This window comes from Psittacula echo (assembly GCF_963264785.1).
Source record: "Psittacula echo genome assembly, chromosome: 7".
Taxonomy (NCBI): Eukaryota; Metazoa; Chordata; class Aves; order Psittaciformes; family Psittacidae; genus Psittacula; species Psittacula echo.
In genome coordinates, this window is record NC_137740.1 from 55199357 (window position 1) to 55212770 (window position 13414).

The window sequence follows — 13414 nt, forward strand, 5'->3', positions numbered from 1 at the left end:
GAAATTTGCAACAAGAAGAGGAGAGATACTTTTTATGTAATGCATATTTTTCATGAAAAAATATACATAAATATATTAGGGCCCCAAATATAATTTTCAGTGTTGAAAACAAATTTTCAGGTCTGCGGGTTAATTCTGTAAAGCACTGCTGTGAAAAGCCCAAGGGCTCCTTTCTTAATGATCATGGTTCAGCTTTCACAAAATTTTAACGTAGATTGTCACTGCCAGTACAAGTCATCTTGTGTCAAAAGGTTCCCTTGCACAATAGGAATAATAGGGACAAGCTGAAGTTTGCAATAAATTCAGAATTTGTTTCATTAAAAGGAGTCCTCTGCATAGTTAGTGCCCTGCTTGGTTCATATTTTTTACCTAGGATCTGAAACTATTTCGGTCTCTACTTGGAGAACATTAAATAAGGTAACTGGATCTGGTAATGACGTACAAATACATGGGTTATTGTGAAACTCCACTCTTCAAAAGGTAATTGTAATAACTCATCATCATTTTGGACTTTAATCTTCCTGTCTGTCTTTCTGAAGAGGGGAAAACACATACTTCACAGTGGCGACATGTAACTGAATTTGCTTGTTTTCATGAAATGGTCAGATTTTAGTGAATCGAAACTCAAGCTGCAGAATATTGTGGTAAATACAGAAAGATTACCAAGTTTTATCAATATTGGTTAGAGTTATATGCTGCTGTTTTCTGAAGTGTCTCCCACTAAATCATAATTGTTTAGTGATAAACATTAGGTAACCATTACAACTAGAACTGGTGCATTTAAACAATTTCTCTCGCAGTCCACTGCCATGCAGGGTGGCAAATTAAGTCATTAGATTAATTTTTGCAAAAAATGCTATTAGGATCTGACAAAGTATCTCAGGATATAAGCTGTTAAGGAAACAGCTGTCACAAATAACCCAAGTCAGTATTAGCCGCTGTGCTGATTTATGTGGCTGAAGAATGTAAAAATTACACTTTCTTGCACTAAATGGTATTTCTTACAATGGCTGAAGAGGAGCATTACCTGCAGTAGAAAATAAATGGAAATGTCCCATGAGTTCTATAATGGAAATTGATAAAGGAATGGCAAATTCATTAATTTTTCCAGATATAGCCTAATGTCAGTGCTGCCATCAGTGTTCTGAGGTATGCTTCCTTCATACGGCCATTACAGCACAGTGTGCCAGTTCTGAGTTCAGCCTCAGCTTTGCTTCTGGGGGACTTCCCAGAGAAAGACTGGTTAGACTAACTTAACAATTACTTGATTTGGGAGCTAAGCATATGAGAAATAATTAGCGCTTCTTGCAAAGAAAGCAGTTTGATCAACAGTTAACAAAGAGACAAGCAAGAATCTAGTGAGCACACTGCATTCTTGGAGTCTGCAAAGCTGTCTGCCTCTTCCCCTGGAGTAGTCTACAGAGCAGGGCTAAAGGATGCACTCTGCCATTCAGAGAGGATATCCTGACCAAAAATTAAGAAAAAAAGAGAAGAAAGAACTCCTTGACAAAAGTAGAGGAGATGGAGAAGACTGAGAAGGACCCAATCCTGACGACTATGTGAACATCTCCTTACCAGGATGATTAGCAGTTGAAGAAATGTTAAATGGTGTTAGGGGATAGAATCATTAAAAGGCTCTCCAAATGTTCTTTCAAGATCAGAAGCTTTAGTAGAGGTGGAAAAAGTACTTTAAAGTGCTAATTGTCTTTTTTGTGTGGTGCTTTTACAGCAGCAAGCTCCCGCCAGGCCCTCAGGGGCATCCTGTGTTGGTACAGCCCTTGACTACACTGGTCTTGTAATACTGGGGCTGCTAGAAACCGCTAGAGACTGGCTGGGAGCAGAGAGAAAGATCCCTTCCTCCTCCCCACCCTGTGCTTTTGAGCATGAGAGTATAGGGAGATCACGGATTCTGGAACAGAGATAAGGCAGCACTGTAGAAATACCTCTAGAAAAGCAGAAACTTCTTCCCCATGTTCAGAAAATAGTGACACTTTTTAACATTTTGCTGCAAAACTGCCCAGCACCACAAAGTTGATTTTGTAAGGGAATCTTTCACAGCAATCTAACAGTGTAAAGGAGATCCTCTACCAATTCTGAATTGAATTTAGGCGGGAAAGGTGTATGTTTGCATCCCCATTAGAGCCTCTGTGCAGTGACAGAGTGGTAAGAAGACTATATACACCTCAAGTCCTGATTCTGTTTTTCAGTGATTCACGCGTGTCATGCTCGTATTTAGAATTTCTCCTTAAACCAGCTAACCTTGACTGGTGCTTGGTAGTAGCAGCATTTTCCTTCTCCAACCTTTGTTTCTGTGGGAATAATTATTAGCTAACAGTATCTCCAGACCTGCTAATTTTGAATTTGAGTCCCTGCTTTGCCTGTGGGAGAAGCCTAAGTCCTACTGAAAAGACGAGCGGTGCCCTTAAAATGTGTTCTTAATAAAAAACTGCATTTTCTCTCTGTATCTCCTTTTTGTCATTACTTTCTCCTTGAACAGTCTTGTCTCCTTATAGGGTCTCAGAATCAAGAGAAAATAACCTTTTAAACTGTGATGACAGGCCATGCAATAAAGTGAATTAACCTGGTGTAACGGAGGAAAGATTGATACCGTGGTGTGAACAGCTGAAGGACAGATGAGGAAATAAGGGAAAAAAGTATATTTGGAGTTTGGGTATAAGATGAGAACTCTTCTATTTATCTGCTTGATTTCTTTTTTGCAAGACTGACATTACTTTATGTACCTAAGAAAGATGGCAGCTCTGTGATCATTACACTGATGGTTAAGAAGGGAATTTAAAAAATAAAGAAACCAAAAATATATGCATGTATTTTAAGCTTCCCAAGTTAATGATACTGTGCCTACCATCCTACCCATCCTACCCATTACTCATAAATAATATCTATGTCTGTATATACTGTCACAGACCAGGGGAAGGGAATATGCCTGACTGAGACAGTCTAGCCTGTCATCTGCTGGGTGGTCTGCCTATTGCAGCATCTAAAGATATGGAGGGAAATGGAAGCCCAACTGCCTGCGTGCTTCTGTTTCTTTCACCCTGGCCTAAGTGCAGAATGAAAGCCCAAATGATTTGGCTTTTAAGTACTGGTCCTATGATGTTCACAGCTCAGTATCTGGGCTGAGGTTTTCTTTAGTTCAGTACTCTCCCATACTGGCCATTTATCTGCCCATCTTCTGGCTCCAGGAGACAGTTTCTTTCCCCCATGCATATGCCAGGAATTCAATACGCATACGAAACCAGTCTGATCATATCATTTTCTCTTGCAGCTGTCCAACAGGCTGGGAAAAGGGCCAAAGAAATTTAAAAGGGAAAACCAGAAAACAAGACAAATAAATGAAAAGGCCAAGAACACTTAGGAATTCATGATGCCAAAGCAAGCAGCAGTGCTGATGGCACAGCTGGCACACAGCGGATAACACCACCAGAAGTAAAAAGGTCCTCAGCAGCCAGTGCTCGTCTGCATGTCAGCAGGCAGCAGGCACTTTGCCTACAAATAGGTTAGTGGGCTCTGCTCCTCTTCCAATCACTCTGCTGAAACAAAATGGATGATCTTCATCCCTGCCAGCGGTACTGTCACACACACCTGTGGACCATGGGCAGCATGACTTTCAAGGCACATGGAGCAGGACCCACCTGCCTTCCACACTCACTGCTCCTTGGCTCAGTTCAACACTGGAATGTGTCACTTGATAGACCTTGCAAGTTCAGAAGCTCTTTAATTTTGACATGGTGTTAAGTTTATTACAACCTGGTGAAATGAGTCACTACCAAATGCATAGCTCTGCCCTCCTCCTCCTTTCCCACATGTTTTCATAAGCAAAGCGAAAAGTTTAACCTTTCAAATAACAGTCAAATGTGCAGTGCTAGAGCTATACAATATATCCATGGTATGAACGGACACAGTTCCAGGGTAAGTACTGCCTTTAGCTAGCAGTAACAAATCACAAGCCCTTTAAATAAAAGCCCAATCTATTAAACGTGCTGTTGCGCTGGGGAGGGGACAGCAAACCGAGGTAATATAAAAAACCTAGGGCTTGCTACTGCAGAAGTACTGAGACTGAGACCGCTTGAAACCTGAGTATCCCAGAAACATTCGTTTTAAAAGGGAGCTGCAGAATTTAACCCTTTGTAGAATCTGTGCAGAAATTTTTTATCTAGGATATGGCATCTCTCCGATGGCTTCAAATAGTTTCTAGCTGGGATGAAGTCTCCAGACTGGTATTTTTGCTTTTTATTTTGAAGAATCCAATTGTGTAAATAATTTTGTTGCAGATTTTTTCCTTCCAAAACTTCTATTATGGCCAGTGACTGTTTCTCAAGTCACCTAAAAAATCACTATTTATAACAAGATACTGCCAGATAATATTTATACCTTTCTCACAGCTGGGTGGGGAAGTATTTTATCCTGACATAGGCATGTGTTTAGGCTCCACTATCTACTGCCCTTAGGGGCTAAAACTGTAGTCCAAAAGGCAGGTATTTTCAGTTTTTCAGTTGATTACAGTAAAGCATTTGCAATTTTATCCACTAAGTTCAAAGATACCATTTTGTGCTTGTTAAAAATTGGCAACCATCCTCAACTTAATGACATCTTTCCATCTATTTCAATGGCTTTTGGATCAGGCCCTCACAATGTAGAGTATGTAGATTATTATTTCTTTGTATTACCCTCAACAGTGAAGTATGATTATAACATTCTGTGAGCGCTTTACTGAGGAAAGCGGCATAATAAAATACTAAAAATGACTTATGAAAGAAAATCTTTGTCCTGCTTCAATAGGAATCTGAGATTTTATATCTAAAGCACAACTGTTCAGGGGTTAAGGCTGGAAGAACTCCTGATCTACAGCCACAGAAATGCTGGACTTCAGCTGTTAATGAAATGTACTGATACCCGAATGAAAGGATATGACCTTTTTTCCAGGTGTCTGTTGATTCATATACATTAGATAAGCACCCATATAGTAAGGGATCCTGATCAGCAATTCATCTGCTACCTTGAATCGTACTACCTGCTACCAACTCTAATCCTAAATCATCTTTAATTCCCATTAAAACATGTGGTGTATATATTATGAACTTGGCTATAGGTGGAGAAATTACTTATCACCATGAGAAGTGAATTTTCCACTCCACCCTTTAGGCTTTCTGTGTGTATGTTTCTGACATACAAGGAGGCTGAGGCTGAGGCTTATTTTGAGCATTTTCTACTTCCAGGTGGGAGAAGGGCCAGAGACAGATGCACAGTGTTACTGGGGCAACTGGGGAGGATGGCTGCATTGTACCTAAAGGCTGTTAGAGCAAAGCCAGGGAGATTGGGATGCTAGGTGCTACTTAGAGTAATCCTGCTGTGTTCTCAATAAATATGTGAATTGCTTTACAACGTCGTACCTCACACAGGCTAGCGAAAAGAAGAATTTAAAATACAGGCCATGCTGAAAAACAAAGGCAGGGAAAGAGCTGACAAGAGCAGTCAGATTAACCTTGTTGTACCATTATTTTGCAGCATGTTACTGAATGACATTTCACATGCAGCTTTTACAACCATCCTTGTTAAAGATTATGTTCTTCCTGCCTCCAGTTGTCTGAGCACACTGTTTGGTTAGTAGTCCTATTTTGTGATTTTTTCTAATGAAAGTTATGTATGTATAATTATATATATGCTATATATATATAATCCAACAGGAATGTAATAACTAAACTTACATAAGGTGTTAAAAAATATAATGTAATTTGCATATGAAGTCAGCAGAAATTTCAGGGTCTCTAAGACTCCTCTCAGTCATGTTTTGGAGATTCCTGCATTGTGGTTGAGGAGCTTATCTATTGAAATATTTAGGAATAATTGATTTAAATGTATTCTGATACCTTTTTCAGTGTCAGAGTCTGTGTGTACTCACTGGGGAATAGGAAAGTCGTCCATGTGAATGAAACCAGCTGAATCGCAACTCAAATCAGGCAAGCAAGCCAGGTGAAGGCAATTGATAAGGAAATGAAAGGATAAAGGATGATGATTAAAAAAGGAAACACGATCTGGGCTGTCTCACAGAGCATAGATGTTTAAAAGGTAGGGCAAGAGGAGTGGCAGAAGAAACTTGAGAGGTGGACGTTACTGGAAGGAAGCAACCAGAAAGACGTGGCAAGTGAAGAGGTAAGGGTGATTAGGACAGCCTGGGTGATTTTGCAAGCCTTAGCAGAAGCCTCGTAGTACACTGTCTTAGACAGAACAAAAAGAACAACAGCAACACTTAGTGACAGAATAGGGAAGGGCAGTTAAGGGGAAAGGATGGGATAAAAGCAAAGAAGTCTTAATGCCACTTTAAGGAAAAATAAATTGGGAATTCCAAGTGAAAGTTGTGATCTCCGTACACTTTTCAACCTGCTATGTTGCAGGCATTGTCATGCAACTCACCAGAAGGCACGAGAAAGTTTATAAGCTGCTCAGGAGGTGAAATGGATAAGAAACTGAGGGCTAGTTAAATGAATCCAGCTATTAGTTATCTTTTCCTTTAGAAAGAACAAGAGAATGGACTTGACAGAAAAATGCTGTAGACCCAGAAGTGTACAGTCCAAACTCAACTTGCCTGTGGCTACGTTAAATATTGCAGGCTGAGTTAAATGCAAATCTCAATACATCTTTTAAGGATTATGGTTATCTGTAATTTGACAGGGGTTTTTCCCCCTTAAGAGCACAGCTATGTACACAACCTGAAGTTATTTTTCTCTTAAGCTGTAGAATAACACCATCACGCTACACTACTATATTTATGCAAAATGCTGTCCTGTGCTCCGATGAAGTGTTCCTGCCATTCCCCTTGCTGCTGTGTAGAATTATTCAAGGATTGTATAGACAGAAATACCAAAATCTTAGGACTGTTTCTTCATGTCCATTTCATGAAAATACTCTCATCTATTACTCATGGTTTTCATTCATGCAATAGAATATCTGTGCACAGTGAATTTCAAACTCGTGATAGAACACCTGCTAACTGAAGTTCATCCGTTGTTTGAGCAAATCTGGTTATGAACAATGAGGCTTTGTGGACAAAGTGATGAAAGAAACCATGTCTCTCTCCCGCCTGGGCTGCCTTAGGGACCGTACCCAGCTGCTGCCCCCTTGTCATGTTTGTAACTTGTGCACCCAACTCCCTTTATTCCATGCAAATCCCTATGAAACGCGCCTGTAGTGACCACCAGAGGGACCCTTCACACTGTGGCACCTTAAAATACAGAGCTGATTTAAAAGGTTTATTTATACCCTTGCCTAAACAACAGAATGCTGCAGTAGATCACTTCCTACGCTTTCCCCAAAGGAACCTTACCAGTAAAGCCTGGCCTGCAGCTACAGATGTATCCCTCAGCCTGGTCATAGCTGAAGGCTGGCGGCAGGCCTGGGATGCTCCCGTAGTAGTGGGCCCAGGAGCGTTCCACGCAGTCACCCCCAGGGAGGCAGGGGCTGCTGCTGCACTCCTCGATGTCCTCCTCGCAGTGGGAACCCACATAGCCTGCCAAGAGCCATGAGGGGAAGGCATTCAATTAATGTGCTCTTCATTCATTCCAGACACAAAAATACTATTCTGAATATATCCTGTGAATATCAGATATGTTGGGTTTCAGACTTTGTCATGTGCTAAAGGATTTCCTCTGCTTCTTGAAGGTGTGAACATTTCCTTGCAGCTCTCTGCCAGGGCTCAGGGCTCAGCAGCAGGATATTGCTATGGCTATTCTGCATTAGGTAGCTGAGCTTTGCTGTGCTGTACAGATTTCAGAGGTGGTTTTTGAAAGCAATGTGGAATCCATGTGGATAACAAGCCCCTGCCTTGTGGTGTAGATATGGTCTCAGGCTTTGTAAAGTTTCCTTTTTTTTCTGCACCACTTCCCTATGAAAGAGGAGGTCAGGGAGTATAAATTAACTGGTGTTCATAAAGTGCTGTACCTGGAGTTTGAAGGGCCACTTAACTCCCCAGTTTCTGGAAAATGCTAAGGGTTCTGCCTAATTTTTCCATTCCTAATGCACCAAGAACTGTGTAGTCCAGCAACCCTGTGGTATTAACTCCTCACAATGAGTTGTGCTCCTGCATCCTCAGTAAGGATACAGACGTTAAACATTGTAGAGAGACTTTTTTAAGTTAGTCCACATGCTGGAAGATTCACAAAGCCTCTCAAGAACTCAGGTTCTGTGTCTACACTGGGGATGTGGGAGCCTTCTAGCGAACAGCTGGATATGAAAGCATTGCTGGTAGAGGAGAACACAGCCCAGCATGTTTCACCCTACTCTGCTAGACACAAGAACTTGCAGTGGTGAAGGAGTCTGGTTTCCCAGTGTAACACCTAGCTTAAGTTTTATTCATAAAAAAATAACATTTGGCATTGAAATATGAACTTCTAGGTGGGTTTAAAAGTCATGTTAATGAAGACTAAAAAAAGGTCAGCTGCAGCAGTGATCAATGTATCACACGGGTTGATGGATTAAGAAACTAGGAGATGGCTTCCAACTTCGACTCATCTCCTATCTTGACTCCGTAATACTGGCACTTTTGGTTTTGCCCAGTTCTGCTGTGCAGGGAAAACAATCCTTAGCTGAAAAAAGACAGCAACTTACCCATAAGGCTCTGACTCATGATGAGTGAAGCCCATCTAGATACAAGCCCATAGAGTATTTTAAGATTATGTAGCTTCAACCACTCATTGTATTAGACAAAAACAAATTACCCAGACAAAAACAAAACAAGCAAACAAAGTTATATCTACCACACGAGGAATGAGAGCATTTAAATAACTTAGAGCTCACCTGGCCAGCAATGGCATGTGTAATTGTCAGCGTTGTCCTCACAAGTGCCATTATTGTAGCATGGTTGCGACCAACATAAGGGAGTTAGGGTCTCACAGTGTGGGCCCATAAATCCAGTGCCAGTGCAGTTACAGCTGTACCTGCAACACAGAATGCAATGTTCACTCTAACTGGAAGTGAGGAGATCTGGGCTTTGTTCCCAAATGTGCACAGGCTTCTTGTGTAGTCTTGGCTAGCAGCTTGTATAGTGGAGTCCAGGCTCGAGACCATCTGGTGCTCAAGGAGAAAACGCAGAAATTGGGAACTAACAATGAGCTTTTTCCTGAAATACGTGGTTTTGTCTGGAGAAAAAAATCTGCTTGTGAATTCAAATTGGTTTTGAGAGATTATTAGTTTTTCGAAGATTTATTGATTTTTATTTTTTTTATATATCTTCTTTTGAAAAAATTTAGGGGAAAAAAGTTTCTGCTATTTCCAATGCAATTTTTGTAGGCTTAACCTTATCCACAAAATGAAAAGGGGAGAGGTATAAAGTGTGTTACTATTCTTTTCTCTTGGACTGATAGAAATTGAAACAGGCATTGTCTGTTCCTTGACTAGGTGATATTTTCTGTTTGATGGAAACCACTGTTTCATTGTTGGGTTAGAACAAAGATGTCAATTGCTTCATATTTCCAATAATAATAGTAAACCAATCTTCCTTTTGATAACATTGTTACTACTATGGGTTTAGAAGTAAACTAACTGGTATATATAAATGAATAATGCGCAGGTAATCAGCAAGGTCTGGGTTTTCTGTTTGTGGGTATTTTTCAGGAGAACTGGTTATAACTAGCTAGCTATAAAGTATATAATTTGCATGCTTAGGTCATAAGGTGTAAGGTCAACCTATTTGTGTCATAAGAAATGACAAGTTTTTGCATTAAAATAATGTTAAATATGTATGCCTGGTTAGTCTTTGTTTAATGATTTGAAACAAAAAATTATCCTTACATTGCTTTAAAATGATACACTGGTTATTGTATAATTGAAATCATGAGGAATCTAGCTGAACAAGTGATAAGTATATTTCTTTGATAATGTCTGTGCTTAATATCTAAGAGTTGGAATAAATCTATGGAAAGAAAGCATAATTGGTGATTATAAGAGGGCATCAGAGAACTGACTCATGCAGTCTAACAGAATAAAACGTGTAAGCTTTTTACTACACTAGTTAAGTGTACATAAGCAGAAATTTCTGGCAGGACAGTTTATTACTAGTGTATGGATTATTCTTAAATCAAAATCAGAGATGGCTTAGGCCAGGTGGCATTCGAATTTAGGATATAAAAAGTAATGAGGAAGATGTGAATCAGAAAAACAATTTTAATTCCCAGGTACGTACTTAAAACAGAAGTCTTTTCTTCTGCTGTATTTTTCACACACTTCCTCCATGTGCCTTCAGTTTAGTGCTGTTCAGCTTTGTGGGGAAAGATTTTTTCTGCCTTAGTCCAAGCTTCTTTTTCCCTTTGGTCCAGAATCATGGAGAAGTTAGAAATATTCACAACTCGCTGATTAATGTGAAGCCCCACCTGTGTGCCTTTTCCCTCTGTTATCTTTAAGTGCTTGACATTGCTGTGGATCTTAAAGGATTCTGGAGGGTGTCCTGCTTATGGGCAGGCTATGACTGAGCAGGCAGATGCCACCTTCTAGTAAGAGCAAAGAGCTCTAGATACTCTACCTAACGTATTTTTGGGCTTCTTGTTTGGTGTTCTCACAGTATGCAGAAAGCAATACACGCAGGTATTCTTTCCCATGCAATCAAAAGAACATTGAAGGTCCTGGGAATATTTCCAAATGAAAAAAGGAGTTGGAGCATGCAGAGGTATCCTTTGTGCCTGTGCACACCAGGATTCGTAGGTCTGAATAAAGTACTTCTGTAAGTTGTTGACTTTAAATAAGAAATGTCCAACAATGTGATCTCTTTTCTTAAGAGATCGAGTTCTACTTTGTTGAGTTCCTGAAACATCACTGGTAGATCAGTCTGAAATTTAGGAGAGAATTTGTTTTGGTGTTTGTATTTATGGCTTTTATTAGTGCTAAACCTTGCACATTCTGAGAGAGCTGATAGCACACACACAAAAGCCTCAGCTATACCACAGCATTAGTCAGAAAAGGAAACTACAGTTAAAGACTACAGTTCTTCATTTAGCCCAAAAAAAATACACAAAAGAAAGGAAATTGTTAGGCACCCTTTGGTTTTGAATTGCTTTGTTGTCTAACCCTTTTCATCATGTAACAAATGCAGAGCTCCATCGTTCTCCAGATATCCTGCAGTATTACAAGCCAATTAAAATTGCCTTTACACGTACCTCAGCTTCAAAAACTAGGAGAAAAATGAGGATTAAGTCTGGCCTGAATGAGCATCCCAGTTGCTCACCTCATGCATGTATCCTCAAAAGGCTTGCAGGTTATTAAGTGTGTCTGCTGTGAACTAGTTCGGTGCAAGGTGACCTCCCTCTCCCTGCTGTCATGCTTTAGCTACACTGGAAAATAGTAAATTGCTTTGTCCTGTTCAGAGTCGTTCAGTGCTGCTGAAAAGGAGCTCCACAAGGTTGGTGTCACGTCAACACAATGTACAAAAGCTCATTCCCTGAACACGATCTTTTCACCCTCTCATTCAAGGCAAGAACACCTCTTGCTGCCATGACTTTTGGACTGATTTTTTGGGAACTAAGATCTTCAAAACTGCTTTATAAAAACTGGAAAAATACACAATAGAGGACAAATCTTACACTGGTGAGAGGAGCACCTGCATGAATACATTTACAAACTTTCAGACTGAGCTTATATGTATGTATTTTCAGTTTGGGAATCTCATGCTGAGTATCTAAAGCCATTACTGGTGAATGAATGCCAGAGATCTGGCTGCCTGGGCTGTGCTCGGACCTCTGTGTAAGGCTATTAACAGAAGGTGGAGAAGTTCACTTTGCTATTGGCTTGTATTCTCTTTAATTTTTCATCTTTGTCGATGGGCTGCAGGTTGTTTTGAATAATGAGCTGTTTTCCTATATGCCTGTAAAGTTTCTGACACATTTCCCAATGGTATCTATTACTATGGTTACTACAGTTTTCCTCTGCCTCTCTTTTCTGATGCTTCTGTCTGTCAGTGTGGGCAGCTGCTGTTGGCAAATTCAATTTTATACACTCTCACGTCTCTCTTGGAATACAAAGTTTGATGAGTGTTAGAAGAATTCACTTCTAAATGACAATCCTCATAGCCAGAAACACAACACATTGTAAATGTTTTTAAGTATAAATGTGAAAAATGTACTTCTTGGTCAGTCTTTGCCGTAAATATTTTGTTGTCCTATTGGGTCTGAGACCAGACTTGCTTTCTTTAATCCTGTTCAAATGTAAACTGAAATCAGTGCAGGATCAAGCAGTGAAATCCACAATTTGAAGTGAAATCAGCCACCTGGCAGTGCAGGCTCTCATAGCATTCTCATCTGCAAACAGAGGAGCTGGTAGCACCTCACATGAGTGTTACCCAGCTGTAGAAGACATACCCATTGGCCTTGTCCATGCACTGTCCCCCATTGAGGCATGGCTGGCTGACACACTCATCGATGTTGGTTTCGCAGAGGTTGCCAAGGAAGCCCGGTGCACAGGAGCAGGAAAAGCTCCTGACAGAATCATGGCAGGTCGCGCCGTTGAGGCATGGCTGTGACGAGCACTCATCTATTTCCAGCTCACAGTTTGTACCTTCAAAACCAAAGAAAATTAGCAAACCCCAAATGTAGGAGATAGCTAGTTTTGAAGATCTCAGCAAGGACTGTACAATATCCACATAATCTTCCTTTTTTAAGCAATTGCCTATGTTTGAAAGGCAGCTCCTCCTCAATGTGCGCTGCAAGACTAGTTTTTTCAGAGCTTGGCAGAGTTTACAAAAGAACAAGCCAGCTGTTATGCACAAGAATAGTTAGAATAGCAACTTTTTATGTGAACTTGAACACGGAAACAGAACAAAAAATGTTCAGATTATTAAAACCATGCTACTATCTTATTTATAAAACACAGCAATAGCTACTAATTTAATGACCTCAGAAGAGTCTGTTTGAAGCTGCAGAGTTAATTGAATTCATTGGGAAGCTGTCTGTTTAGCTGTGGTTTATTGCCTTTTAAGATTTATCAATTTGTAAATAAGTTGGTTATGATGCCGTGTTTGTAACAGGTCAGAATCTTGGAGCTGCTCTTCAGAGATAGCTGTTGGAATTTAATCAGTTCTAGTATTAGTTTACAGCTATTTAGGGTAGTTTGCATGTAAAATCTGTACTCCTTTTATCTCTAGCACAGTCCAGGAGACACTGAAAAAATGTATAATTAATGCCTTGCAGGTCCTGCTTTGCTTCTATCAGAGGTTTGTATGCTTATGCACCTACTTAGTGTTTTGAGTAATAAAGTGACTATTAAGTAATAACTTTCACTTTCTAATTAAATTTCTTTTAACAGCTATAGTATCTGCCACAAACCAGACACAAAATGGCAAAATATAATGAGGAAGCTGCTTTTAAGTGAACTTCCCCGTCTTTTATTTGGCTTACCAAGGTAGCAGTAGTATTGT

At 40.1% G+C, this 13414-nt stretch overlaps 1 protein-coding gene across 1 annotated transcript in view; it reads right to left on the minus strand.

The window, feature by feature from the left end:
- The window catches only part of CRB1 (crumbs cell polarity complex component 1), a gene marked incomplete at both ends in the record, with an annotated part of 101256 nt that overhangs the window by 50902 nt on the left and 36940 nt on the right, over nt 1–13414 (minus strand). The window contains 3 exons of the mRNA XM_080623716.1: nt 7343–7525; nt 8812–8951; nt 12360–12555. Of these exons, the coding sequence (XP_080479842.1) occupies nt 7343–7525; nt 8812–8951; nt 12360–12555 (519 nt within the window). The remainder of the gene's footprint in view (nt 1–7342; nt 7526–8811; nt 8952–12359; nt 12556–13414) is intronic.